The sequence below is a fragment of the Triticum dicoccoides genome, chromosome 3A (genome assembly GCF_002162155.2).
Source record: "Triticum dicoccoides isolate Atlit2015 ecotype Zavitan chromosome 3A, WEW_v2.0, whole genome shotgun sequence".
Taxonomy (NCBI): Eukaryota; Viridiplantae; Streptophyta; class Magnoliopsida; order Poales; family Poaceae; genus Triticum; species Triticum dicoccoides.
In genome coordinates, this window is record NC_041384.1 from 569,515,879 (window position 1) to 569,542,413 (window position 26,535).

At 45.0% G+C, this 26,535-nt stretch overlaps 1 protein-coding gene across 1 annotated transcript; it reads right to left on the reverse strand.

Moving 5' to 3' along the window:
* Window positions 1–2,115: 2,115 nt before the first annotated feature.
* Window positions 2,116–3,365, reverse strand: LOC119269244 (salicylic acid-binding protein 2-like). Its single transcript, XM_037551043.1, has 3 exons — window positions 2,922–3,365; window positions 2,691–2,825; window positions 2,116–2,568 (listed from the first exon to the last, which is right to left on the reverse strand). Exons 1-3 carry the CDS (start codon window positions 3,306–3,308, stop codon window positions 2,284–2,286), a joined length of 807 nt encoding a protein of 268 aa, XP_037406940.1. The 5' UTR covers window positions 3,309–3,365; the 3' UTR covers window positions 2,116–2,283.
* Between the last annotated feature and the right edge of the window lie 23,170 nt (window positions 3,366–26,535).

A 26,535-nucleotide genomic window follows, 5' to 3' on the forward strand; every position in this document is an offset into this window, starting at 1 on the left:
GCTTATATATTTTCTGTCAATTTTTTTGAGAATCTGTCAAATTGTTATTGGCTTAAAATTTCCATGGATGACAAATGAGAGATGGGCCAGTGTTTTGGATCAAAAATAGTGGGCCTTAACTGATATTAATTGGTGTAAATTCTATTCGGGTTCATTATTACTATATGGGCTGTCGCTCGTGGACCTGGCTGAAATTTAATGGGCCAAAAAAATTAAATGGCTGATTACTACATGGGCCGCCACGTAAGATGTTGACGTGGTAGAAAACCTAACGACGTTCTGAGCATGTCCGTTAAGTGCCATCCATGACAGCCAAGATCTGTCATGGAGTGTACAGTGGTTAAATTATGACGCGATATACATGACGGATTTGAAATCCGTCACAGCTGCCCTTCCACGACAATTCTTCACAGGTCTGTGACGGACTGAATCCGTCATGGATTAACAAGATTCTTGTTGTGAATACATTGTTGCTTTACATCACCAGGATGTCGTCGCGGGGGGCCAGAGGAGTGCCTGGGTGGAAGTCCCAGGCCTCCACGCAGCTAACCCACACAATCAAACCCCTGACCGCGACACCTGGATACATGGGCTCGACAACCTCCGCTCTGTCACCTCTTTGCCCTCGGCTCTATACGACCTTAAAAACTCTATACGACCTTAAAAACTCTAGTCATGTTTATCGAGGAATTTTGCCGCCGTCGAATGGACACATTCTGAGGCGGTCCAATTTGGAGGCCTTTTTCAATACTCCGTTGGAGAGGGAATTGCTGCTGGAGCCATCTTCATCAACCTTGCCGCTCTGTGAGTTCTAAACCCTAGTCACACTATGTGAAAACATATTGAATTGCAAACCAACACATACTTTCCACCTTAATAAACAAACCATGTGGGATAGATGCCACCAACGCACACATTTCCTCTTAATTAACCGTTAATCCCTGCCTCACACATGAATGTGCCTTTCACATCGTGTGATACGGGAGCCAACAAACACCCATTTTTTCCTTGTTACTAATCAATGTGGGATGGATTCAGTCGCAAAAAAAATGTGGGATGGATTCCCTGTCACACACGTTTGATCAGCGCCAATTGTGTGCAATAGAGACTTTCCAAAGAGACTGTGTGCGGTGGACCACACCATCGTACATGTCTTCTGCGATGGTGTATTACCCCTCGACGCACGTTGACGGCTGGACAATCCATATGCAATGGGGTTCTGAACCGCATGCAATGATTGGATGTACACTAGCGCAGTGTTGAATTTTCTGAGCATGGGGGGCTTGCTGTGGCCGTATCGTTGGTCCAAACAAGGCCAACATTTTATTGTTGGGCGCACGATCCTTGTCTCCGAGTGGTTGACCTGGCCTATCAAGTCTTAATTAGCTTATATGGAATTGCATCGATTGGGACAGAGCATGAACCCTGATGGAGTGTAAACATACCCCTTCAGAATAGGAGCACTGCGGACGTGGAGCACCGGAGATGTACAGAAATGGTTTAGGTATACTTTCTAGGATAGACAAGATAAGTCTATGGGTTAATACACATGGGGCCAGTTGGTTGGCGGTGATCAGCAATGGCGAATCCACATACAGCGTTGATCATAATGGATCGACGACGAGTTGATAGCGATTATATATACTCCCTTTGTTTCTAAATAAATGATTCAACATTATACTAACTTTGTAGGGAGTATTTTTTTTTAGAAAAGGAGGATGACCCCCGGCCTCTGCATCTGGGAGATGCATACGGCCACTTTATTGATTATTCTCGAGGACCTTACAAAGTGTTATAACAATAAGCCTGAATCCACCATCTAGGCAACATATGCCGCTACTCCTATCCAAATGATGAAGGGGTGCTAGATGGGCCACTACCCAGACCACTCACCTAACCCTAACATCGAAAGCCGGAATCCCCAGCCTAGCCACATACCGGGTCTGGGGCATAAACCGGTCTGACGCACTCATATGTGACGTCTCCACCATCTTCCACTGGTCCATCTCCAAGCAGATTGAGGTGCTCCAAGCAGATTGAGGTGCCAACTTTATAGGGAGTATATTGCTCGGTCACTAAGTTACATGCACCACGATCAGTATCTGTCGACAAAGGTGCGCACCAACATTTAACTTCAATTATTAAATAGCCACAAGTTACATGCATCATCCGTCTCTAATATAGGGTGCAGTAGAAGTCTCTGAAACATACTGAACGGTAACAGCAACAATAGAGATGTCACAAATCCAATCACAAATGCCGGCAACGAGACGGTATCATACTTCAGGCAGCATACTTGACAGCGATGTGAGCGAGGCAGCGCGCCAGCTCGGTCGGCGTCGAGAGCAACGCCATGTGGTCCGCGCCGTCGATTTCCATCACCTCATCCACGGGGTAGTTGTGCACCATCCACCGCTGGAACGCCTCGACAATGGCGTGGTCGTCCTTGAAGACGATGTACGCCTTGCGCACCGACCCGTAGCGGGCCTCGGTGTGCGGCGGCTGCAGTCTCAGGTCGTCCACGAACATGGAGCTGACCCTCATCAGGGATCGTCCCAGCGTCAGGTCCTGCCATATGGTTCCAACATTCATGCAGCGTTAGAAGTCCCTCTTTCGTCAATCTAATCTCAGTGTTTCATCGATTTTATGTGCAGGTAATCACAGAGCGACAAGTGCGGCGGATGCTGTACCTCCGGCGAGCACAGCTGGAAGAACTTTGCACGAGTGACCAGCGGCCCGAACAGCATGGAAGTGGGCAGCTTGCCCTCGGGATCTTGAGGCTTAAACTCCGTGTCCATCCAGTCCAGCGTTCTCCCCTCCACGAACTTTCAAGAGGAAACTAATTAGATCGCGAGCAAACAATCAGGAGTACAGGGGTTTTCTGTTTGAAGAAATACTGCCATCCCATGCTCATGGTGTACCTTTTCAAGCACGTACGACGGCGGCGACCTGTGGTCCGGCATGAAGGCGGCGACGAACACCGCAGCGGCGATCTTCTCCGGGAACAGCTCGCAGGCGAGGGCCATGTTCACGCCGCCGAGGCTGTGGCCGACGAGGACCACCTTCTCGCCCGGCGGGAGGGACTCCAGGAGGTCCAGCAGCGGCTTGGTGTAGTCGCGGAACGTCGGCACCTCGCGCAGCGGCCTGGGGTCGACGCCGGACGCCGCGAGGTCAGGCGTGCTGACGCGGTGCCCGGCCGACCTGAGCCGCGTCGCCACCTTGAACCAGGACCAGCCGCCGAGGCATGCGCCGTGCACCAGGACGATGTGCGCGCTGCTAGCTTGGCCCGCACAAGCCTCCATGTGCATGGGTGGGGTTTTGTGACTGTTTTTCTGTGCTTGAGCTATAGCTGTGGCTCCGATGTCTACACAGCGGGACGCTCTGGGATATATTTATATAGCCGCTAGCTCTCGAAGATTTTGCTTGGCAAACTGACATCGACCGGAGGAGCCAAATGGGAGGAGTTTATGGAGCTTATTAGCTACTGCCTCTGTCCCATAATATAAGAACATTTTTGACACTATATTAATGGAAAAAGTGTTCTTATATTATGAGACGGAAGGAATACTAGCTAGCGAGGATAAGCTTGAATAATCATGTATGTGAAGTCAAAGGAAAATGAAGCGAGAGGCGGTCCTATTTTTATAAACTACTACGTAGAAGAGATCTTATATATGGAAAGTACATTGGAAGAGATCTTATTTTTAAACCAATGCATTTCCTAGTTGCTTGTATTCATTTAGTGTTTTGTCGAAATGAATCATAAAGCACTTATGAATCATGAGTGTTAGCTAATTGCCCGTGGGTTGCAACGGATGCATACATATTCTAGTGATTTAATACTAATTATATCTTAAATATAAATTACATCCATTATATTCTAGATTTTGGTAAGATTTAACTTGATTTGAGTATGGGTAGAGAATGCAAAGGAAGTGTTGATTTTGTTAAGGTTTAGGTAAGATTTGATTTGATTTGGGTATTCGTAGGGGGGGAAGGTAAGTTTCAATTTAGTTGAGATTTCGGGAAGATTTGATTTGATTTGTTTGAGTTAATGCAGGATGTGATTTTGATAAAATATCGATTTGGTTTAGATTATTTCAAGACACTCTATTTATGTTGGTTTTAATTTTATGCGGCATCGGTTGAGAGTACCATAAGGTCAGTAGAAAACCAAGGAGGGAGGGACGTGTGGGGACGGAAAACCTGAGGAAGGAGGGGAAGCGCCGGAACCAACTCCCATATAATAGTAGAGATAAAGTAGCATCTATCAGCCTCACATGTAGAATGCATACATGAGTCGGCTCAACCAAAAGCTTAAGTTGAGTTGGAGCATCTCCAACAGGTGCACAGAAGTTCCACGCACTAAAATAGTTTTAGCACGCAATTGTAGCATTATTAGAGCGCCAGACCCAACATTGGTTGAGCAAATGCCCAAAAACGCGTGCCCAAAAAACACACAGTGCAAATTGTGAAGCGCGCGCAATCCGGTTGCAGCTTTTGATAGCGCTTTTTAACGCGTGCCAATCTTTTTTGCGCGTGCACTATTTTACAGCTTCTGCTGGAGCTGTCCGGCGCCCCAAGAAGCCGAATTTTAGCGCGCAGCGCAGTTTTTGTGCGCCAGTTGGAGATGCTCTTACACACTTATACTTTGACATTCACCTTTAAGTGTGGCTCCCTCAGACAAATGTAGATAAAAATGAGCTAAACATTTTCTTTGTCTAAATTGGCCTAATGGCTCTGATACAATGTAGAAGTGTCTGCACCAATCATTTCATACAAAACCTGATGCTGATAGAGAAAGGAGGGTTCCACACTTATACTCCAACATCCGATGATGGAGAGGTTGCAGTGGCGCACCATCGGCCCGTGAGAGAGAGAGAGAAAACGGTCGGCCCTAAGATTTTGATGTAACATCTTTATTTTTCAAGGGCATTTGTACTGATGGTTTGATTAATAGAACAACATGATTTTTTGCCAATAAAATATTATAACATTTGTATTTTCATGTAATTTATCATTTATAAATTGATGGTCACAAACTATACTACGAACAATCCACTTTTAGTAATTATTTGGAGTTCTGCTTTTAGGATTCAGTGCCGTCTATTTTGCGACTTTGAAATGTTTAGTGTGTATGATCCATCTACAAAATTTACATGTAGCAATATTACATCAATTGTTTTTTCTTTAGAAGATATTCTCACTAATAAATACTTAGTTCAATAGCAAACTAGGTGAAATACCACATGTTGTTGTGGGAATATTTTCCAATTTATGTAAATGGGATTTGGTCATATGAAACATGATTATTTGAAGTAATAATATGAGAACGAAGACTGAGAATACATATGAATGTGTTTGATTATTTTATAGTTATAACATTTATTAAATACAAAATCACAATATAATGGAAATTTTCATGCATGTTTGTATGTTGAGGTGACTTTTTCTTACGCATAGTTGCATGTTGAGATAGACTTTTTCCATGTATGTTGAATGTTGAGGTGGCATACTTACATGTTGAGAAAAATATGATACTAGGGCTAGTTATTTAGATGTAGCTGATGCAACATTCCAACAAAAAAATATACACTAGCATCCTCGTAATTTACTATGTAGTAGTTAATTTTGTTCGCTCTGTAGTGGTAACTAATATTATTCTGCTACTGAATGGGTTCTTCTTGATAAGATATTCTTATCCCTTTTGCATTGCACAAATCATAAAAAGGGATTATATGGTTATTAGTAATTACCTAATTAGAAATTGTTCTTCCGAGTTGCCTAAGAGACCACAAAACATTTTCTTTTTTTACAATAAACCAAGATTTAAAATAGTGGGCTATGGCAAATCATGGTAGCCGTCTGAATCAACTAAATGGCGCTATAACGGCTAAAACTGTTATACTCTGCTATTTTTTCCATGCAATCATCCAAGTTATTTATATGAAAAGGAACGTTTGTGTAAGACAATAAAATCAAGTAAACCAGTTGCACATTTGTAAACCTAACTAAAACACATACTATTTCTAACACGATTATTGTTCATTTGATACTATGGAATCCTAGTCGATTGTGAATCAACTCTCTGAAAGTTTACTAGTATATGTTACCCCCTCCGTAAAAAAATATAATAGCTAGGGAGTATGTTTCACAACAAGGCACACCCAAATCTGCAAAAATCACAGTGAGAAATTCTACAGAGCTAACATCGTCAATACAGCGCGATGTGCACATGTGTAAAGGTTTGATGGAAGTCGAATTATTGTGGAAATCTGGGAGATGGTGACGGCAGGATTAATCAAAGACAATCGGTATTAACTATGCACCGGGGCCACTATAAAACTCTGCTCTAGAGACAACTGACCGTGCAAGTTGCGAACAACAGAGAGTGTCAACAACAAATGATCTTGTTTCCTTTCTTTACCGTGAAAGATATGGAGTATATTGTTTACATGCGAACCAAACAGAGTACTCCGCGTTCCAAGTGAATCAATAGATCAATCAACAAGACATACCATGGTGCTCGGGATTGATCTCAACTGTGAAGTTAATTACATTAGCTCGTGCCTTTCGCCGAGGAAAACAAGCTGGAGATCCAAGATATGGAGGATATTAGCTCGTTCCAAGTGATGGTGAAAGGTAACCCCCAGAGAAAATGAAGATGTCAACGGCTGTTCTGGGCACTAAAAGTAGAGCATGTCCGCTCATCATGGGTAAGATTTTGAATTCTTTTATGCTTCTCCCGAAGACTACAGTTGGCATCCATGATGGTGCAGCGATGTCAAGATTTAAAATACGGCGCTCGTTCAGAGCGTGTAGGTTAAAGAACTGGAGCCTCCAGGTAGGCACCAATTTCTATACTGCAACTGGTTCTTCTCGTAGAATAAGTTACATGAATGTACAGCACACCCCAGCTCTCATAAAATGGATCAGATACATGATGAGAACAGGTATAAAAAATAATCTTTGAACATCCCAGACAATTTAGGAGTTGATGCTCCTCAAAAGAAAACTTACCTCAAACCATTCAAGAACAACTACAGATGTATCCACATTTGTTGGATCAACCATAATACTCTTTCGTAAAGAACTCTGCCATTGCCGACCCGCAGAACTTATTATGGCATCTTCAAAGGCGACCCACAAACCGCCCCGCATCCGCGGACCGGGATGTGTTGTGCCATCCAAGATCCAACGCGGGCCATTGGACGGTCCAGACGTGTTTTCTCCCGTAAACCGAAGATAAACACGGGGGGCTTTGCGGGAGTCCGGACATGCGAAACGTCACTCTCTGCCCCCTTGGCCCACCTAAAAGGAAGGTGGAGCCCGCGCTTTTGTAGGATCCCGCGTTGTTTTCGCGTCAAAATCCCCCACTTTTTTCTTCCATCCCGCCGCTCTCCACCCAATTCTCGCTCTTTTCTCCCACCCTCTCCTTCCTTCTGCCGCCGACACATGGAGCCGTTGGAGAACCTGCCGGAGATGGAGCCGGTGGAGGTGCCGGAGGATCTGAGAATCACGCTCGCCCGGAAGATCAGCTCGACGATGTTGCAAACTTGCCGCGTCAAATCGAAGGCCGCAAACGAGGAGAAGCTAAATAAGAGGCCGACCTCCGATGGGCCTGGTGGTGGTGTTGGGCGTGGAGATCGTGGCTAACGGGGCGTTCATGGTGGCCATGGCGGGCGCTGCTAGGCGGGCGTGCCCACAGTACATACGGCGCCGTGGCCGGAGCCTTACAAGCCTCTGTACTACTACGCCGCCAAGCAACTCGGAACCCCCGCCGGTACGATGCCTTACATCGTCGACGTAAACGCGGCGCCACTCTTCTCCGAGTATTCTTCGCCGCAGCTTGTTCGGGTGCGGACGGCAGGAGGGGAGCAGACGTGTGCCTGCACGCTGTTTGTTGCAATGCCTAGATCGGGGAGGCGGCGTATGACGACCCAGACAGGGAGATGCTCGACATCATCCATGACGGAGAAGAAGGAGGCCATGAGGACGAGCTGGTGGAATACACGGATCACACCCAGTCCTTCAACTACCAGTAGCAACAGTCCTACACCCAGACGACCACGCATCAATCCTACACCCAGACCACCGATGGCACACAACAACAACAACATTGGGCCACCGGACAGCAGGATCCAGAGGAGGAGGAGGAGAAGGAGGAGGACGGCGAGGACGATGATCCGAAGAAGGGTAGAGGATAAATCTTCATCATGCGGGAGGACGAGATATTGTGCCACTGGTGCAGAGACGTGCTATACAAACGGTGTTACCCCCTTTTCGCGCGGAGTTTTAAACCGTCGTCTAGTGAGTGTGTGCGATAGAGGGTCCCTCCCACACGACCCAGAAACCACCGGGGATAGGCCCTTTGGCCACATAGGCTGGGGCAAAATGAGCTCGTGTGCGATCGAGCGAGGCATCGAAACCCAATCGTTTCCGTTCATATGTACATCCCACATGGTGAATCCCAGAAAAACATTTTCGTTCGTATGTATATCACACATAGTTTTTTTGTGTGGAAACGTTTGTGCAAGGTAGCCTAACGCAAATAGTTCTCTGCTGAAGGTCGTGTGTGATTGTTAGTTGATCGAACACGCCTACTTTCTAGAAACCGTGTGGGTTGTTTGAGTTCATCGTCCACGGTGTTGTCTGAGTAACCGTCTGCAATAGAAAACCCCAATAAGCAGGGTAATTAGCCTATTATTGATCATCCATGTAGTAATCAAATTGACATTTCTTATAAAACACACCAGATATTTCATATCAGTATAACGGCAACCAGGATTTCATAATCGAATTATATCAGATAGCTTCAGCACTTGGTTATGCCATTACACAATAGCACCAAGTTTCACATGCAACATCGAGAACCTTTGGAAAGTAGCATCATACACATTAAATAGACAGATGAATCTCATATGGGAAACTGCAGAAGCGGAAGGCAAATATTGAGCCTTCAGTGATGTTGAATGTCCTTGCAACTTTAGGCCAGTGGCTATGGATAATTTCCCGCCCAACCTTCGTCCTCTTCAGTAAGACTTCAATATTGTACCGTGGGTGTTCAATGAATACCTTCCTCGCCTCTTGACCATGCAGGTGGTTTGAGGGGTAATCATCGGTGAACTGCTTTGAAAAGTACTGAAAACAAAGATATGCATAAATCGCTGTTATAAATTTTGAAATGGCGCGAGGGGTAAAAAAGGTAAAAGAGTTAGTACCATCCTATAGTTGACTGATGTCTTCTTCATTGTGCAAACAAAGATCTTGCTGTTATTCGTTGCAAGTTTCTTCATCCTAACAATCTTTCCGAGTTTCTTGACTTGACTGATATTCATGGACTTCTCATTTCCCCATATGCAAAATGGGTCGAACAGTGGGTCTAAGCCTCTGACAGCAGGACCTACATGTGAAAGACCAAATTGTAAGAAACCTAAATATTATAATGATTCCTGCAACTGCACAATAATATGCTATTAGCAAAAGGACCATGCATGAGCAAACTTCAATGGTAAACCACAATGTCTCCCATTGTTTCCCTGCAACACGCATAAGGAAGATCTTGATCAGGTTAACTGAGAGTTGCCATACTATCAGTAGAATATGTATTGAGTACAACCAAATTCGATTTATTTCTCACATGCATATATAACAATACAAAATTGTACCCACATCAAATGAAAATCAAATTGCAAAATTGAACCAAACAGTTAAATGGACAGTAGACCAAATGAACCAAAACAGTTAACTGAGCACGACATTGGAGAATAGAAACATGTACTAGAAGATAAGACAGTTAACAAAACAAAGAATGCTTGAGAACAATACTACAATATGTAGCAATTGTTGGACCAAACTGTTAACTGAACATTACATTTTAGAGGACCAAATTGTTAACTGAACATCAGATTGCATATTAACATTACAGAGGACAAATCACTAGAAGGCACTGGCGGTGGCCTCGAGAAAACAACACGAACTGTATTTGAAAGTAGACAACCGTGTGGCAGTGTCGACAGTGGCCTCGAAGACGAGGTGCTCCTCCAAGATCTGGCGGTGGGCACACATGGTAGCCATAGCGACCTCATGCGTGCGTGCGGCCACGATTTGCTTCTCCGCTACTAGATGCTACTGAGCTCCATGTTATACTGCGTGGAAAATGGCTGTGGGCGGCGCTTAATTGGAGGATGGGGCCAGTGATTTCGACGGAAGGTGTCGCACTGTCGGTCGGGGCATGTGGGACGGGGAAGGAGGAGGATGGTGTGGGTGGGGTGTGGATTACCTGACCATATCGATGAGGCCGCACAGCAAGAAGAAGGGTCACCGACGAGGAGGCGGCGCTGCAAGAAGAAGGGTCGTCGGTGAGGAGGCGGCACTGCAAGAAGAAGGGTCGTCGGCAAGGAGGCGGCACTGCAAGAAGAAGAGTCGCCGGCAAGGAGGCGATGCTGCAAGAAGATGGGGCGTCGGCAAGAAGGCTGAGCTGCCAGTAAGCAGCAGTGAAGGTTTCAACTTAGAAAGCGAGGAGGGACAGTGGAAATGTTGGGAGGGAGGGGGCATGGAGATAGATATTTCCGCGGTGGCAGAAAATTTTTGGTCGGTGCCGCGAGAAACTGGCGCGCGAGTGTGGTTCAAGTGCCGTCAGTGGACTGTAGACGACGAAGCTTCCTGCATAAGCCAGACAAGACGGCGCACCAAGATATTTTATATCGCATCCCACATGATTCTTGCTAGTAAACTATTTGTGGTATACCTTTTTTTCATTATATTTTGAAAGACAAAATGGTGTTACGGAGGGAAAGGATTGTGTTTGAATTGCTTGAACATTCATGTATAGTGAACATGCAACTACATGAGTGTCGTGTTTAAATTTGGAATTATTCGGGGTTCGTTTGACATTTTTATGCATTAATTGAGTTTCTAGGCATTTAATGTGCATAATTCAAATTTGAACTACAAGCACATGCTCCAGTGTACCAAAGTTTGTTGGAAAATCACATGTGTGTCTTTGGGTGAATTTATAGGTCCCATGCAAGAAATGAGAATGAAATTCAAATATCTGGGCGTCGTGGCTTGGCCGGAAACATTGAGAAACTTGGTTTTTAAATTTCTGTAAATTCAAAACTTGCTTGAAAGTCATGAAACTTAGCATGGTGTCATTTCATGGGACAAACATGTTGTGGTAAAAAAATTGCCTGCATTTGGACATGTTTTGGCATAAGCTTCTTCCAGACCGGAGCTTCTCTCGAGAAGAATCGTGGTTCCTGAGGGGGGGGGGCGTGCCACTTTGTGTGTGAAACGATATACGCTGCCTCCCCCCTTGATTTTTTATAGAGGCAACATAGAACTATATGAGTGCGGTGATAAAATTTGGAATTATTCCGGGTTCATTTGGACTTTTTATACATTAATTGAATTTCTGGTCATTTAATGTGCATAATTCAAATTTGAACTACAAGCACATCCTCCAGTGCACCAAAGTTGGTTGAAAAATCACATGTGTGTCCTTGGGTGAATTTGTAGGTCCCATGCAAAAAATGGGAATGGAATTCAAACATCCGGGTGTCGTGGCTCGGCCAGAAATATTGAGAAACTTGGTTTTTTAATTCCTGTAAATCCAAAACACGCCTGAAAATCATGAAACTTGGCATGGTGTCATGACATGGAACCATCATGCTGTGATAAATTTTTTGGCCGAATTGAGACAAGCTTTGGTATAAGCTTCTTGCAAACTGGAGCTTCTTGCTACCTCTTGAGCACTGCGTTGATTTTCCCTTGAAAAGGAAAGGGTGATGCAGTAAAGTAGCGTAAGTATTTCCCTCAGTTTTTGAGAACCAAGGTATCAATCCAGTAGGAGATCACGCTCAAGTCCCACGCACCTACACAAACAAATAAGAACCTCGCAACCAACACGATAAAGGGGTTGTCAATCCCTTCACGGTCACTTACGAGAGTGAGATCGGATAGATATGATAAGATAATCTTTTTGGTATTTGTATGATAAAGATAAATAAAAGATGCAAAGTAAAATAAATAGAAATAGAAATAACTAAGTATTGGTAGATTAAATAGAAGATAGACCCGGGGGCCATAGGTTTCACTAGTGGCTTTTCTCAAGAGCATAAGTATTACGATGGGTAAACGAATTACTGTCGAGCAATTGATAGAATTGAGCATAGTTATGAGAATATCTAGGTATGATCATGTATATAGGAATCACGTCCGAGAAAAGTAGACCGAAACGATTCTTCATCTACTACTATTACTCCACACATCGACCGCTATCCAGCATGCATCTAGAGTATTAAGTTCAAGAGAACAGAGTAATGCTTTAAGTAAGATGACATGATGTAGAGGGATAAACTTATGCAATATGATATAAACCCCATCTTTTTATCCTCGATGGCAACAATACAATACATATCGGTTCCCTTTCTGTCACTGGGATCGAACACCGCAAGATTGAACCCAAAGCTAACCACTTCTCCCATTGCAGGAAAGATCAATCTAGCAGGCCAAACCAAACTGATAATTTGAATAGAATTGCAAAGATAAACCAATCATACATAAAAAAATTCAGAAAAGAATCAAATATTGTTCATAGATAATCTGGATCATAAACCCACAATTCATCGGATCTCGACAAACACACCGCAAAAGAAGATTACATTGAATAGATCTCCAAGAAAATCGAGGAGAACTTTGTATTGAGATCCAAAGAGAGAGAAGAAGCCATCTAGCTAATAAATATGGACCTGTAGGTCTGAAGTAAACTACTCATACATCACCAAAGAGGCCATGGAGTTGATGTAGAGGCCCTCCGTGATCGATGCCCCCTCCGGTGGAGCTCCGGAAAAGGCCCCAAGATGGGATCTCTCGGGTATAGAAGGTTGCGGCGGTAGAATTAGGCTTTCGTGGTGCTCCTGGATGTTTGGGGGGGGGTACCTGGATATATATAGGAGGAAGAAGTACGTCGGTGGAGCAACGGAGGGCCCACGAGGGTGGAGGGCGCGCCCAGGAGGGTAGGCGCGCCCCCTGCCTCGTGCCTTCCTCCCTTGTTTCTTGACGCACACTCCAAGTCTCCTAGATCATGTTCATTGAGAAAATCACGTTCCCAAAGGTTTCATTCCGTTTGGACTCCGTTTGATATTCCTTTTCTTCGAAACCCTAAAATAGGCAAAAAAACAGCAATTTGGGCTGGGCCTCCGATTAGTAGGTTAGTCCCAAAAATGATATAAAAGTGTAAAATAAAGCCCATTAACATCCAAAATAGATAATATAATAGCATGGAGCAATCAAAAATTGCAGATACGTTGGAGACGTATCAAGCATCTCCAAGCTTAATTCCTGCTCGTCCTCGAGTAGGTAAATGATAACAGAAGTTTTTTTGATGTGGAATGCTTTCTAACATATGTCTCAATATATTTTTTCTTTATTGTGGCATGAATGTTCAGATCCGTAAGATTTAAGACAAAAGTTTAATATTGACATAAAAATAATAGTACTTCAAGCATACTAACTAAGCAATTATGTCTTCTCAAAATAACATGGCCAAAGAAAGTTATCCCTACAAAATCATATAGTCTGGCTATGCTCCATCTTCACCACATAAAATATTTAAATCATGCACAACCCCGATGACAAGCCAAGCAATTGTTTCATACTTTTGATATTCTCAAACTTTTTCAATCTTCACGCAATACATGAGCGTGAGCCATGGATATAGCACTATATGGTGGAATAGAATGGTGGTTGTGGAGAAGACAAAAGAGGGGAAGATAGTCTCACATCAACTAGGTGTATCAACGGGCTATGGAGATGCCATTAATAGATATCAATGCGAGTGAGTAGGGATTGCCATGCAACGGACGTACTAGAGCTATAATTGTATGAAAGCTCAACAAAATAAACTAAGTGGGTGTGTATCCAACTTGCTTGCTCACGAAGACCTAGGGAAATTTGAGGAAGCCCATCATTGGAATATACAAGCCAAGTTCTATAATTAAAAATTCCCACTAGTATATGAAAGTGATATCATAGGAGACTCTCTATCATGAAGATCATGGTGCTACTTTGAAGCACAAGTGTAGAAAAACGATAGTAACATTGTCCCTTCTCTCTTTTTCTCTCATTTTTTGGGCCTTCGTTTTTAATGGCCATTCTCTTTTATTTTCTTTTTTTTGTCCGGAGTCTCATCCCGACTTGTGGGGGAATCATAGTCTCCATCATCCTTTCCTCACATGGGACAATGCTGTAATAATGATGATCATCACACTTTTATTTCCTAACAACTCAAGAATTACAACTCGATACTTAGAACAAAATATGACTCTATATGAATGCCTCTGGAACCAAGTTTCAAAGATTCAACATCAAGAGAAATTCTATCCACGTTCCTAGCCAACTCGTCAATCTTAAGCAATTTTTCTTCAATCAAAGCATTGAAACTCTTTTGTGAACTAATAAATTCTTTAATATTAGATTTAAAATCAGAGGGCATATTATTATAATTTCCTTAAGAATCACTACTAGGGAAAACCTTATACACATAATCTTAGCAGCAGCGCGGTTTAAAAACAAACGCTGCTGCTAATTAGCAGTAGCGAGCTTGAGGAAACCGCGCTACTAATAACCTGATAGTAGTAGCGCAGGTTTTTACCCCTCGCTACTACTAAGTGATTTCCACCGTGCCTCCCGGGACCAGCCGTAGTAGTAGCGCGGGTTATAAACCCACACTACTACTAAGTCAATAATAGTAGCGCGGGTTATAAACCCCACGCTACCACCTGCATCTGCTCCCACCCCACCAACCATCCCACGCCATGTCTAAAAAAACACTCAACGCCCGATCCAGATCCCCAATCCCGTCTTTGCTCCCACCTCCTCTCCTCCTCTCTCAAGTCCCAACCCGCCATGGAGGGGGAGCCGCCCGCGTAGGGCCCGCCCCTAGCGCCGCCGCCTACGGCTCCGGCGGCGGCGGGGAGAAGGGCGCCCCATGCCAGGAGTGCGGGGAGCAGCCGTGGAAGTACCGGTGCCCGGGCTGCTCCCGCCTCACCTGCAGCCTCCCCTGTGTGCAGGCCCACAAGCGTCGCACCGCCTGCTCTGGCAAGCGCCCCCGTACCATCCCCGTCCCGCTCGCCCAGTTCGACGGCAACCAGCTCCTCTCCGGTGACAGATTCGTCCCTCGACCTCCAGTCCAGTCCCTCGCTCGCCATGGCCTCCATCCATGCTGACTGTCCGTCCCCTATTTTCTCTGCATGCAGATTACAACTTGCTAGAGGAGACGATCTAGGTCAGGGAGTCGGCCCACAGGCTGCTCGACGGCTTCAGCCGCAACTTCGGCTGCGGCTTCGAGGGACGCCATGGCGCCCAGCTGCCGCCGTGGCTCTCCTTCCTCCCCAAGGCCGCGGAGCGCTGGGGCGTCCGGCTCGCCGTCCAAACCTGAATTTTCCATGGACCATGTTTGTAACTTGTATGTCTTGCTTTTGTTGCTTCAGTCTTCAGTTTACCAGGAGATACTTGTGGTCAATGTACCAGGTTGCTTGTTTCTACCAGGATAAGTGCGAGGCATACATTCCTGCCGGTGTTGGCGGCTCGATTAGGTGAGCTGCAAGTTCTCCAACAAATGTCCACAACAGTACATGTATTTATCAGTGTCAGTGATGTTCCAAATGGTACGCAAAACCTTCAGAATCAGATACAGTTGTTGAGGTTTTCAGATAACTGCAGGTCGGGGGGCATCGGTCGTCGAGGCCGAGAAGACCGGGCTGTCGTAGGATAGCTTCAAGACAACCATTGTCAAACGCGACGACGAAAACATCCATGTGAGATTGTTTGTGAACTCTGCCAAGCCATGTTAAATTAAAGCTGAACTCAGAAAAAAATTGGGTCCTGGTGATATATAAGGAAGTCAATTAAAATATTTTTCATTGACCATTTGTAGTAGTATAGATTTCTTAAAGGATTAAACAAAAATATCCTATGTCTAGAACTAGAAGACATCTTAGAAAAATAGGATACAGAGCTAGAAGGATGCACAACTTCAGGAAAGAACAATTATTATATTTTAAGGTTGTAAAGGTTGTATGTTGTGTTGGCTAAGACTAAAGATTGTAAATTCATCATCGTACCAATGTCGTTCTCTTTGCAGATGATTCTAGAAACTATATTATGCTAGGAGTACCTTACTGCAGCAACTAGCAGCAAGGCCAACCACTGGTTAAATTGGAAAGATGTACAGACTTTCAGCAAGATCATGCGATGATCTTAGTATGCTTCTGCTGCCAAGTAAGAAATACAGTTTGTCAAAGTATGGATGTGGGCTAAAATGGCACCCGGTGGACAGATCGTTCCCTAGAAAATCCGTTGAATATGTGAATCTAGAAGTACTGCTGATTGTAGAGATTGATTCTTTGAATATGTGAATCTAGCGGATAGATTGCCTCTCTGCCCGCTTGCTCGCTAGTGGCAGCGTCACACACTGAGGTACACGCCACCCCCGTCGACGTTCCTCTTCCGTTCGGGAACTCACTGGTCGATGCGCATGCACGAGACCAATGTCTGAAGCGTAGTACAACTGTCCAGTTCAGCTATTGTGGCAAGCCGGTTAAATTTGCAAATCTAAGTTTGTTTGTGCTTGAAATTCCTTCCTGTTGAGGGCGTAGCTTTCGGACGATTAGTTACCATGGGCTGCACTATGATTTGTGAATTATTAATGCTAACGAAACGGCGAGTGATTGATTCTACTGATGCATCTCTTTATGGCAGAAAAGGTCAACACTCTCAAGGACCAGCTCAGGGGACTGGAGGCAGGTCCAGTACAAGATCTGTCCAGTAAGCATTTCTTCACCCTTGGGCAACTTTGCACAAATGGACTGTGTATTACACTCCAAGTGCTTCTTTTTGTTATGGATGGTTCGGTATATGAACCATGTGATCAATGTTTGATTTCATATTGCTCTATCATTGTCCTTTGCTGCATTTGATGGACTTGTAAACTATCTCTGCAGCACAAAATTTGACCATGGAGATGACTAACAAGGCTTCTCTGTCTTATGCTCTATTTGTCAGTGAAAAATCTTGCACATTGACCGACAGAATTAAGAGGGGCTAGAATGGGGAATGACCTCTGCTGTATCAGCTAACAGTAACACATCAGCAGTACCTAATGAAGTATGGTTCCAACCCTCAAGCCCACGATGGAACTGGTTACTTTTATGTGAATGGCCAACTCCATGCCAGCTATCTTTTAATCTTACTATGCTTTTGCATTATCTTCTTCAGTAAGAAGTTGTTATATTTGAAAGGGAACAGGGCAAAGTGTTGCACTCTTGCTTTTGTTAGAGCACTATATTTTATTGTTAACCATGCTATGGTTCAAACTCCTTTTTATTCTGCTCATATGATATTGCTCATCTTTTGTTTTCTGTCCTGATGCCTCCTGTATTTAGAGTAGAAATATTCTTAATTTAGTGTTTCTTGAACATGGCCAGGGCAATGGATAAAATCTACTCCGGAGAGTTGACAGAGGGAGCACATGCTAAGTTGACTTTTTCCTACGGATTTGCTTATCGTGAAGATGCTTGCAAGGATGTAGAGGGAGCGGATCATTTGGAGAGATGCCACTATTTGGTGTTTTTATGCATTTTGGTTTGCTTGTACCTGTGTTTGCACTAGCTGGCAAGAAGTGTAAAACCATGACAATTTTGTATGCTCGTACAGGATGTGCTCTAATGCCGCTGGTTTATTATAAATCTTGGATTAGTAATGATGTGTAATGCTGCCGGTTTATTGCAAATTTGTGTTTGTTTTAGTTGTTGGAATTGTATGCATAGAATGGAATTGGTGGCTTTTTTTTAATTCCTAATTAGTTAGTAGTAGCGTGGGAAAAACCAAACGCGCTACTACTACTTCGTTAGTAGCAGCGTGGGTTTGAAACCGGGCTACTACTAACTTTTTAGTAGTAGCGTGGGGAAAAACCTGCCGCGCTACTACTATTTCATTACTAGTAGCGTGGGTTTGCACCGGCGCTACTACTAAAATGTTAGTAGTAGCGTGGGTTTACCCGCGCTACTACTAACTATTAGCTGTAGCACGATACTAGTAGCGCGGGTACCCGCGCTGCTATTAGCCATTTTACCCGCGCTGCTAGTAGCCTTTTTCCTAGTAGTGAATTGTTGTAGGAATTACCATAATTATTAGAGGAATTACTAGGAAACGGCCTAGAATTAAAATTACCTCTGTACGCGTTATTATCAAAATTGTTCCTACTAACAAAATTCACATCCATAGATTCATTATTATTCTCAATAAAAGTAGACAAAGGCATATCATTAGGATCAGTAGGAGCACTCTTATTAGCGAACAATTTCATAAGTTCATCCATCTTTCCACTCAAAACATTGATCTCTTCTATCGCATGCACTTTTTTACTAGTCGATGTTTCAGTGTGCCATTGAGAATAATTGACCATAATATTATCTAGGAGTTTAATAGCTTATCCTAAAGTGATTTCCATAAAAGTGCCTCCCGCGGCCAAATCTAAAAGATTTCTAGAAGCAAAATTCAATCTGGCATAAAAATTCTGTATAATCATCCAAAGATTCAAACCATGTGATGGGCAATTACGTATCATTGATTTCATCCTCTCCCAAGATTGTGCAACATGTTCATGATCGAGTTGCTTAAAATTCATAATATCGTTTCTAAGAGAGATGATCTTAGCGGGAGGAAAATACTTAGAGATAAAAGCATCTTTGAACTTATTCCATGAATCAATACTATTTTTAGGCAAAGACGAAAACCAAGCTTTAGCACAATCTCTAAGCGTAAACGGAAATAGCTTCAATTTAACCATATCATTATCCACATCTTTCTTCTTTTGCATATCACACACATCAACAAAGTTGTTTAGATGGGTAGCGGCATCTTCACTAGGAAGGCTAGAAAACGGATCTTTCATGACAAGATTCAGCAAAGTAGTATTAATTTCACAAGATTCAGCATCAGTAAGAGGAGCAATCGGAGTGGTAATAAAATCATTATTGTTCGTGTTGGCAAAGTCACACAATTTAGAATTATCTTGAGCCATCGTGACAAGCAAGCAATCCAACACACAAGCAAACAAGAAACGGGCAAAAAGGCAAATAGAAAAAGAGAAGGGGAACGGAAATAGGGGGAGAGAGGAAAAGAGGGCAAATAAAACAGCAATGGTGAAGTGGGGGAGAGGAAAACGAGAGGAAAATGGCAAATAATGTAATGCGAGGGATAAGGGTTTGTGATGGGTACTTGGTATGTCTTGACTTGGCGCGAATCTCCCCGGCAACGGTGCCAGAAATCCTTCTTGCTACCTCTTGAGCTCTGGGTTGGTTTTCCCTTGAAGAGGAAAGGGTGATGCAGTAAAGTAGCGTAAGTATTTCCCTCGGTTTTTGAGAACCAAGGTATCAATCCAGTAGGAGATCACACTCATGTCCCACGCACCTACACAAAAAATAAGAACCTTGCAACCAACGTGATAAAGGGGTTGTCAATCCCTTCACGGTCACTTAAGAGAGTGAGATCTGATAGATATGATAAGATAATATTTTTGGTATTTTTATGATAAAGATAAATAAAAGATGCAAAGTAAAATAAATATTAATAGAAATAACTAAGTATTGGAAGATTAATATGATAGAAGATAGACCCGGGGGCCATATGTTTCACTAGTGGCTTCTCTCAAGACCATAAGTATTACGGTGGGTAAACGAATTACTGTTGAGCAATTGATAGAATTGAGCATAGTTATGAGAATATCTAGGTATGATCATGTATATAGGCATCACGTCCGAGAAAAGTAGACCGAAACAATTCTTCATCTACTACTATTACTCCACACATCGACCGCTATCCAGCATGCATCTAGAGTATTAAGTTCAAGAGAACATAGTAATGCTTTAAGTAAGATGACATGATGTAGAGGGATAAACTCATGCAATATGATATAAACCTCATCTTTTTATCCTCGATGGCAACAATACAATACGTATCGGTTCCCTTTCTGTCACTGGGATCGAACACCGCAAGATTGAACCCAAAGCTAACCACTTCTCCCATTGCAAGAAAGATCAATCTAGCAGGCCAAACCAAACTAATAATTTGAAGAGAATTGCAAAGATAAACCAATCATACATAAAAGAATTCAGAAAAGAATCAAATATTGTTCATAGATAATCTGGATCATAAACCCACAATTCATCGGATCTCGACAAACACACCGCAAAAGAAGATTACATTGAATAGATCTCCAAGAAAATCGAGGAGAACTTTGTATTGAGATCCAAAGAGAGAGAATAAGCCATCTAGCTAATAAATATGGACCCGTAGGTTTGAAGTAAACTACTCACACATCACCGGAGAGGCCATGAAGTTGATGTAGAGGTCCTCCGTGATCGATGCCCCCTCTGGTGGAGCTCCGGAAAAGGCCCCAGGATGGGATCTCTCGGGTACAGAAGGTTGCGGTGGTGGAATTAGGTTTTCGTGGTGCTCCTGGATGTTTGGGCGTACGTAGATATATATAGGAGGAAGAAGTACGTCGGTGGAGCAACAGAGGGCCCACGAGGGTGGAGGGCGCGCCCCCTGCCTCGTGCCTTCCTCCCTTGTTTCTTGACGCACACTCCAAGTCTCCTGGATCATGTTCATTGAGAAAATCACGTTCCCGAAGGTTTCATTCCGTTTGGACTCCGTTTGATATTCCTTTTCTTCAAAACCCTAAAATAGGCAAAAAAACACTACAAAAAAAAGACACATCCGTGACATTTTAGGCCGAACAAAATTTTTCTCTGTCATACATATGAGGATAATTGTGACAAAACCTAGTATCATCATAGATGTGGTGGGCTCCTACTTCTATGACAAAAAATCATGACAGAAAATGGTCTTTTCGTCCTGGGCGGGCCGGAGACGCAGCTGCATGACATTCTTTGGGCCGTCCATGACGGAAAAAACCGTGGTAGAAGAGAGGGCGAGGAAAATTTATGGGAGTTCCCGGTTACGGTGGGAGGTCAGGGGCCGAGCGGATGCGCATTTCTCTCATACACGTACGCGCGTGTGTGCGAGACGTTGGCTCTAACTGAACCCGAGCGAGGCGTTGGGCTCTAACTGAACCTGAGCGATTGCACTGCAGGCTACGCGTTACTAAACCCGAGCGATCGATCGATGGCTGTTAACTAAACCCAATTGAGCGATTCCTTTGCTACTGCTGCTAACTGAAGCCGATCGATGCTGCCTCTGGGATGAACAGTGAGCGTTGCGGGAGGGTTTGGATGAACAGTGAGCGGTGGTGTTGCCTCTGGATGAACAGGACCCCGTGGTGTGGCGGAGGGTTGGATGAACAGTAGATGGTGGAGGGGTGCCCGTGGAGGGGTGGTTGAACAGGACCCCATGGTGTGGAGGGTTGGATGAACAGTAGACGGTGGAGGGGTGCCCGTGGAGGGGTGGTTGAACAGTAGCTGGTGGAGTAGAGCGCGGTGGATGCTGGATGAACAGGAGCCCGTGAAGGCTGGAGGAGGTCGACGGTAGCCCGTGGAGGCTGGAGGAGGTCGACGGTGGAGATGAACAGTATCCCGTGGAGTCCCTTTTTGCGGTACGCCACACCCCTCCTGATGAACGGGACCCCTGTTTTGACCGTAGGAGGTCCGTTTCATCCGTTTTGCGGTACGCCACACCCCTCCCGATCAACAGGACCCCCGTTTCGACCGTAGGAGGTCCGTTTCCTCCGTTTTGCGGTATGCCAGACCCCTCCTGGTCAACAGGACCCCGTTCCGAACGTAGGAGGTCCGTTTCCTCCATTGTGCAGTACGTCAGGCCTCGTTTCCATCGCATGTTCCATCCAAGCCCTCCCGATGAACACGATCACACATTCCGTTCTGACCCAGCCGGTTGGCTCCCACGCATTCCGTTTCCTCCTGATGAACACGATGCATTCCGTTGCCTCCCCATGAACACGATGATGACCCTGTTTCTCCGTACCGACCCAGCCATGTACACGAGCCCTGGCCGTATGTATGCGTGAGTAGGCGTTCGAGACCCTGCCCGTATGTACACATACGTGGCCATATTTTCTTTCTTGCACCCTGGGCGCTGTACGTATGTGTACATGCTACGTGCGCGCCTCTACTACGACACGTACACGCCTCTACTATGACACGTGCGCGCCTCTACATCCACCAGTATATATGTACATACACGTTTGCGACCAGAATGACAACGCTACGTACGCTGCGACCGGGTGGGTCCCGACTGTCAGGCACTTCCTTGCCTATGAAGATGTAGCTGGTGGGTCCCAGCAGTCAGGGGGAGAATCGTTTTTTTGCTCAGAAGCACTTCCTTGCGTGCGAAGATGTAGCTGGTGGGTCCGAGCAGTCAGGGGCAAACGTTCTTTTCACGAAATACGCTGGCCCGTCCAGTGGGTCCCTGCTGTCAGGTGGAGGAATAATTATTTTGCACGTAATAAGGAGGCACTTCCTTGCTGCAGCCGTGGACCCAGCTGTCAGCCTCTCCACGTACAGTCCACGTCCAATGGAAGCCGTTCCTTGACCATGTTGACCACGCCGCACCGAGAGCACCAGGGCGATGGACGACGGCGAGGCCTAGGAAGGGGACGACGCAGAGCCGGGGAAGACGCGACAGTGGATGCCCACGCATAGAGGAGTACGAGGGTTCACTGGTTTGCTGCGGTGTGAGGCTAGCGATGGGAGTAAGGTGGGGCGGTGAGGCATGCGCGGCAGCACAGCCGGCCGTGGGGAGGAGGGAGCAGGCAGTCCCGCCGGTGCTTGTTTGAGCGGCTGGAGCAGGAAGAGCAGAGTTTGAAGAAGCACGACGGCCGTTTGATGGACATCCAACAGTCACTGCTTGTGCGTCAACCTTTTTTAGGAAAGCCTCAAATATGTGGAAAACAGCATACAACCCATCTGCCATTATTTCTAATAATTTACAGCCCATTCGCTAATTCTTAAGTTTTTTTGGAGCCCATATTCTTTTTGTTAGCATTACAGCCCATATTGTGGCCACGGTTAAAAAATTATACGAAATTTTGCATATTTGGTGCGGTTCGAACTGTTTTTAATCCCGAAATTTCGACTCACATTCAAACTGATTTTAAAAATAAATGTATATCAATTTAAAATCCAACAAATTCTCCACGGATAAAAATAAATGTAATTTAAAATCTTGAAATGAAAAAAAGATATTTGAAACTAATTTCCGGTTTGATGTGTTTTAAAAATGTACATCCCATTTCTCATTACCGATGGGCCATTTTCTCGGCCAGCCGAATGAAAGCTCTCCTCGTCTTGAAAGATTTGCATCCCAACAGGCCTGACAAAGCGACTTACTTGGCAAATCACAAAAAAACTAGGCTGTGGCCGTGGACCTAGCTGTCAGCCTCTCCACGTACAGTACTCTTCTGATGGAAGTCGTTCCTTGACCACGTTGACCACGCCGCGCGGAGAGCACCACGGCGGTGGACGACGACGAGGCCTAGGAAGGGGACGACGCGGAGCCGAGGAAGACGCGGCAGTGGAAGCCCGCGCGGAGAGGAGTACGAGGGTTCATTGGTTCGGCTGCGGTGTGAGGCTACCGTCCCTGCAGGGCCTGACCAGCGGTGGGAATAGTAGGGGGCAGTGAGGCCTCCGCGGCAGCATAGCCGGCCACGGGAGGCAGGAGCATGCGGCACGATGGCGCTGCTTTGGGCGGCTAGAGCAAGAAGACCAGAGGTTGAAGAAGCACTACGGCCGTTGGATGGACATCGTACGGTCACTCGAGCTAGAATCATTCATATTGACTAAGTTGACAAAGCCCTTCGTCCCCGTCAACTTAGTAGGCCCACAAGTCAGCCTCCCACCAAGGTGGGTCCCAGCTAGCCGGGGGAGTATTCATTTTTTGTGCGTAATAAGGAGGCACTTCCGGTGGGTCCGAGCTGACTGCGGGGGAACGTTTTTTTCGTGAAATATGGTGGCCCGTCAGGTGGGTCCCAGCAGTCAGGGGGCAAACGTTTTTTTTGCAAAATACGGTGGCCCGTCCAGTGGGTCCCTGCTGTTAGTTGGAGGAATCATTATTTTCCGCGTAATAAGGAGGCACTTACTTGCTGCGGCCGTGGACCCAGCTGAGACTCTCCACGTACAGTATACTTCCGATGGAAGTCGTTCCTTGACCACGTTGACCTCGCCGCGTTCCGTTGCATGCATGCGTCCATGGGCGTGGTGCGTCCCCACTGTCAGCCTCTCACGTACAGTCATCTTCTGATGACTCTCGGTTGTTGACCACCTTGACCACACCGTGCCGAGCACACCCAGACTGGAACGACCCGGAGATGGGGAAGACGGGGCAATGGAGTCACAGATGGAGAGGAGTGGGAAACTTCACTTGTTCGGGTGCGCGGCAGCACAGCCGCGGTGCCGCCCATGGGAGACAGGAGCAAGAACAGAGGTTGAAGAAGGAGCACGGCTGTTGGATTAACATCCAACGGTCCAGCTGCTAGAATCATTTGTTGATTAAGTTGACAAAGCCGTGCGTACACGTCCTCTTAGTAGGCCCGCAAGTCGGTCACCAAATCTGACGGGTCCCAGCTGTCAACGGGATGAATAATTTTTTTCGCAAAACAAGGAGGCACTTCCTTCCATGCGAAGATACGGTCGGCGGGTCCTAGCTGTCAGGTGGAGGAAACATTTTTTTCAACTTAATAAGGAGGAAGTTTCCTTGCGTGCGACCATGGACCTTGTGGGTCCTAGCCGCCAGGCTCTCCACGTACAGTCCTCTTCCGATGACTCTTGTTTGTTGACCACGCCGCACCGAACGCAACGAGGCAGTGGACGATGGTGAGGCCCCAGATGGGAACGACTCGGAGATGGGAAAACGCGGCAGTGGAGTCGTAGATTGAGAGGAGGAGAAGGGTTATAACTGGTTCTGTTGCAGCGTGGGGCTATAGTCTGTGGAGAATAATAGGAGGTGTCGAGGGGTGGAGGGATAGCCTGGCCGGCGGTGGGGTAGCGCTTCGCAGTGATGCGTGCTAAGCAGAGCCGCTAGCCACCGGAGGCCGGACCAGGCGGTCCCGGCGACGTTGGAGGAAGAAGACGAGAGATAGAAGGTGCATGCCGGCCGTTGGATATAAATCCAATGGCTGTGGATGACACAAATTTGTTGACCAAGTTGACAATGCCCTGTGTAGGCTTCGACCTATTGGCCCACATGTCAGCCTGCAAAAATGTGGCATATATTTAACCCATGTTTTCTAGAATGTACAGTCCATTTGCTGGGCTGGGTGAACAAATAATTTCGCGTCAATCAGGCCCATTTATATTTTCTAAGAAATCCCAGCCCATGTGCACTTCCTTGAAATACACGTATTAGGTGGGCTCGTTATATATATAATGTTATGTTAGAAGGAGCTATTAATATCAAAGAATAAACCGGAGAGGCGCATTTTTTATATATATAATTAAGAAATTAGTGAGCTATTTCTCAAAATAAAAATGAGCGCGTTATTATTAAATTGGTCCTTAAAATCTTCGCAAGCTTTTGTACACAATCACCAGGATTTTCCTTGCCTATGAGTCAAAAACAAGCAGGATTTTCCTTGCCAACTTCTGTTAAACATTTAATTTTATAAGTTAATAACACGTGAGATGATCTTATAATGTATATATAAGTCTCTATAAAATATAAGATAATAGTAATAATATGAATATATATAATGTGGTTAGAAGGGAAAACATAAATTGGACACAACATTACTTTTATAAGAGACCTGCGTTTTATACCCCACAATAGGCATACTAACAAGTTCACACACAAATACAACAGAAAAGGTAAACGTTCATATCAAACTCAGGTTCACAGGACACGTTCATATTCATAGCCAACATTCACTATCAACAACTCAAAATATTCATATATACACAAGCTCAGCATATCTATGCATCCAAATGATTGATAGATCACACGACAATATTCATACATAATTCACAAAAAGATTCAGATATACACATGTTCAGTATGTTTATGCATCCAAATGATTGAGATCACAGTCAATATGATCCATGGACGAACTTTAATTACCTAGGGTACAGACTAGTAAATGGTGTTCAATCGGAGGTACTTCTTGCTAAAATTAGTTCCTGTACGAGTAAACTTTCGAGTACATAAGAGGCAGCACAGACAATCTGAACTTTGCTTGTAGGTTTATCCTCAAATAGTGGCCTCATGCCGAGGGGGTTTGAGCAACTTGGCCTTTACTTTCATCCAACTAGTTTACTGGCTCATCTTGGTCCTCTATCTCGCCAAAATTCTACATTGCAGACGAGAAAGGAGGCGGTTGAGAAAATGAACCACCCAAATTTTTTGTGCAGTTCAACTGAAATGGAGCATCCTTGGCATGCAGACTGATAAAGTGCCAGATGAATATACGCGTCAACCAACTTGTCTGGAATCTTTAGACTCCATGCCATATAGTTCGCTACCATATGTGCCGATAACCAAAAGGCACAAGCTGGGATACAGTTC